This window comes from Coregonus lavaretus, assembly GCF_964263955.1.
Source record: "Coregonus lavaretus genome assembly, chromosome: 32".
In the NCBI taxonomy this organism is placed as follows: domain Eukaryota; kingdom Metazoa; phylum Chordata; class Actinopteri; order Salmoniformes; family Salmonidae; genus Coregonus; species Coregonus lavaretus.
In genome coordinates, this window is record NC_140019.1 from 34,889,844 (window position 1) to 34,893,716 (window position 3,873).

The following is a 3,873-nucleotide window of genomic DNA, read 5'->3' on the forward strand; positions in this document are numbered from 1 at the left end:
TCCATAGATTAAGGCCTAATGAATTTATTTCAATTGACTGATTTCCTTATATGAACTGAAACTCAGTAAAATCGTAAAAATTGTTGCATGTTGGGTTTATATTTTTGTTCAGTATATATATATATATATATATATATATATATATATATATATATATATATATATGAAATTACAACAATTCTACAAACAAATCAAGTTCCCAGTGTATAATAAATTGAGTACCCCACACATACACACACACTAGCCTACACCAGCGTTTCCCAAACTCGGTCCTGGGGACCCCAAGGGGGGCACGTTTTGGTTTTTGCCCTAGCACTACACAGCTGATTCAAATAATCATCTAATCATCAAGCTTTGGCCTACACACACACCATGGCACACACACACACACAGAGCTAGCTGTAAGATGCAGACGAAAAGGCCACAGGTGTGTGTTCTGTTTCGACAGCATGTTCAGAGTGAAATCAGGCCACGGCAGCACAACAAGCAGCCCACAGGACGTACGCTTTCATTCTCTTAAACCCTCTACACAACACAGTTGCAGCGATCTGTCCAACCGACATCTGTTTCCACGAAGCCCTGAAGGACCTCCACATGACAGAATAAAGTAAACTCCCTCTAGAACTTGAGAGGTGGAGTGACATGTTTCTTCCACACAGAGGTTTTTTCGCAAAAACAATAAATTTGCATCTCTCTCCCTACCTAGGAGAGAACTCCCATGATTGGTTACTGTTTAGTTTATATTAAAACTTCCAGCTGAACACCTGAATATATTGATTTTTTAAAAAGATGATATAAAATAGGAATGAGTCACAAATTGTATCCTATTCCTTATTTAATGCACTACTTTTGACCAAGTAGTGAACTAAATAGGGAGTAGGGTGCCATTTGTGATGCACCTTACATAGATCTTCGGAAGGTCTGACCCTGTACATTTTCAGTATGATACCGTATCAATTTCCAGGCTATACCGGCCATGTTTCATTCATTTAATAAAATCATGCAAAAATAAAAAATCAGCCACAATAATAAAATAATGTTATTTGAATCTTAGCCCCAATTCATGTTGTAGTTATTGTCAGTTATCACAGCCAGTAAACCCTAGACTCCATTTACCAGCATTATATAGGTTGAAGCATAAACCACATTCTAGTGGCAAACGCTAAGGACTGTGAACACAAGATCACACCACTTCTCTGATGTCAGTTATAGGCCTACATCCGTCTCTGAGTAGGCTGAGAGGGCAGAAACATTGCGTAATGTCAAAAAGTGGTTTCATTGCACTTTGATAAAGAAGCTTTGGTTTCATTTAAAGCTTTGGTTCTTCTGAGAGGATGTAACATTGAGCTAATCAACTCTGCCAGGGACTAGTATCTCACACACACACACACACCAGCTATTCAACAGTTTTCTAAAGCAAATAATCAATATAAGGTAGATAAAATAAACGTAAAATATCTTACAATAAGGCACATAAAATGTAATTGGCATAAATAACCAGAACCAACAATCTGATATCTCTGTCGTTCCATCATTCCTGTCAGCATTAATCATTCAAACTCACAACATTCATCCAACCAATCGATTCATTGATTTTTAAATTTCAGCACACAACCACATTGCTTTGGCCCTTGTATCATACTTGGATTAGGCTAATATCCATTTGAAGGGACATTAAGAAGGTAAACTGGACACCTAGCTAAAGCAGAGAGCTGCACAGAACTGGCTATTTCCAGGTGTGGTTTCAACAGTCCTTGACGGATAGCCTGAATAGCTGACTGGAGAGGCTGTGATTACTCTCATACTAAGGCAGAGCTCATCTCTCCAGCTCTATCCGGTCACTGTATGTTGAGGATCGGTCATCATGGCATATTAAGAAACATCTTCAGGCAAGGGATCATACGAAACAAAATAGACCGATTATTAAGTAGAAGCATCTTTCGAACATTGCAAAAAATTAATTAATTGCACACACCTGGTGTCCCAGATCTAAATCAGTCCCTGATTAGAGAGAAAGAATGAAAAAAGCAGTGGAACTTGCTTTGAGTTCCAGATTTGATTTTGAGGGGGCTAGAAGAATGAGAGGAGAGAAGTGAGCTGAATCAAGAGTCTTTACAGGCAAAGGGGCTGAGAGGCTGAGTCCATCTCCTCCAACAAACTCAGCCTTGCTCTGTCATTGTCTCGCTCCTTTCCCCCCCTCACTCTCTCTCCCCAGCCGAGTCCCTCCCTTCCATTACAACAGTACACACTTCTTGGCATTCTTTTTGGTAACGGGATACAACACGGCCCGTACTGCCTCGGTGAACACGTCCCTGACCCCTTCCTGCGTCAGAGCAGAACACTCCATGTACTTCACCGCTCCTATCTGCTTCGCCATGCTGTTCCCCTGTTGCTTTGTGGTGGGCGCTAAACCCTGCTCCTTCAGCTTCTTCACCGTCTCCCCATCCTTCCTCAGGTCACTCTTGGTCCCCACTAGGAGGATGGGCACGCTGGGGCAGTGGTGAGACACCTCCGGGTGCCACTTGTGGCGGACGTTGGCGTGGGATGAAGGACTCCCGATGGAGAAACAGATGACGAAGACGTTGGTCTGGGGGTAGGAGAGAGTGCGGAGGCGGTCGTACTCCTCTTGTCCGGCTGTGTCCCACAGGTTGAGGCTGATGCTGCGGCCGTCTACAGTCATCTGCAACACACACACAAGTGTGTAAACATATGTGTAAAACACACACACACACACACACACACACACACACACACACCTGGGCGCTGTAGTTGTCGAACACGGTGGGGATGTACTCCTCAGGGAAAGCGTTGGTGGTGTAGGAGATGAGGAGGCATGTTTTACCCACAGCACCGTCCCCCACCACGACACACTTTATGGTCTGCATTCTGTCTCCTGTCCTGCTGCCTTCCTAAGACCGACCTACCACACAGGCTGCAGCAGCTGGGGAGAAAGGGAGAGTGAGAGAGAGGGAAGGAGGAAGAGGGAGTGAGAGGGGAGGGAAGGAGGAAGAGGGGGAGAGAGAGGGAAGGAGGAAGAGAGGGAGAGAGAGGGAAGGAGGAAGAGAGAGGGAAGGAGGAAGAGAGGGAGAGAGAGGGAAGGAGGAAGAGAGGGAGAGAGAGGAAAGGAGAAAGAGAGGGAGAGAGAGGGAAGGAGGAAGAGAGGGAGAGAGAGGGAAGGAGGAAGAGAGGGAGAGAGAGGAAAGGAGAAAGAGAGGGAGAGAGAGGGAAGGAGGAAGAGAGGGAGAGAGAGGGAAGGAGGAAGAGAGGGAGAGAGAGGGAAGGAGGAAGAGAGGGAGAGAGAGGGAAGGAGGAAGAGAGGGAGAGGTAGAGAGGGTAAAATGAGATGTGGAGTAATTGTCTGATTGGTTGTTCCTACTGAACACTCTAACCTTCGTCTCAAAATCAAAGTCCACAGGCTGGAGCTGGCTGGAGCTGGCCGGCGAAACAGAAACCATCAGCAGCGCATTGGCTGAAGTTTGTTTTGATTATTTATCTAACTTTTGTTCAAGTCTTTCTTCTTAATTAGCAAGGTACCAGTTAAGTACAAGGATTTACCTATGATAAAGTGTAATGCCTGAGTAAGTTAATAAAATTGCTATCCTAGGTAGTCATCTTTTGGGCGTAACCTCCATAAGTCACTAGCCAGCCAGCTAGATGGAAAGCTAAGGAACTAGCATGTGAAGTTTCTCAAAGTTTCCACTTCCTAAACACAATTTAAGTAACTATCAGACACAATTAGCACAGTGTTAGAATACATACAAGTATAACAATGGTTTGCAATAATTATCTATATTCAAAAAAGTTGTTTATCTTACCACCTCTCGACTACAGCGAAACTTTCCAGCCGTGTAGTCAATCACAACTGCATCCGGG

The 3,873-nt window shown here is 44.2% G+C and overlaps 1 protein-coding gene across 1 annotated transcript; it reads right to left on the bottom strand.

Annotated features, from left to right (window-relative positions):
• Positions 1-974: 974 nt before the first annotated feature.
• On the bottom strand, positions 975-3,873 carry LOC311107930 (rho-related GTP-binding protein RhoG-like). Its single transcript, XM_084150541.1, has 3 exons — positions 3,816-3,873; positions 2,757-2,941; positions 975-2,680 (listed from the first exon to the last, which is right to left on the bottom strand). The coding sequence occupies exons 2-3, from the start codon at positions 2,883-2,885 to the stop codon at positions 2,234-2,236; spliced, it is 576 nt and encodes a 191-aa protein (XP_084006667.1). The 5' UTR covers positions 2,886-2,941; positions 3,816-3,873; the 3' UTR covers positions 975-2,233.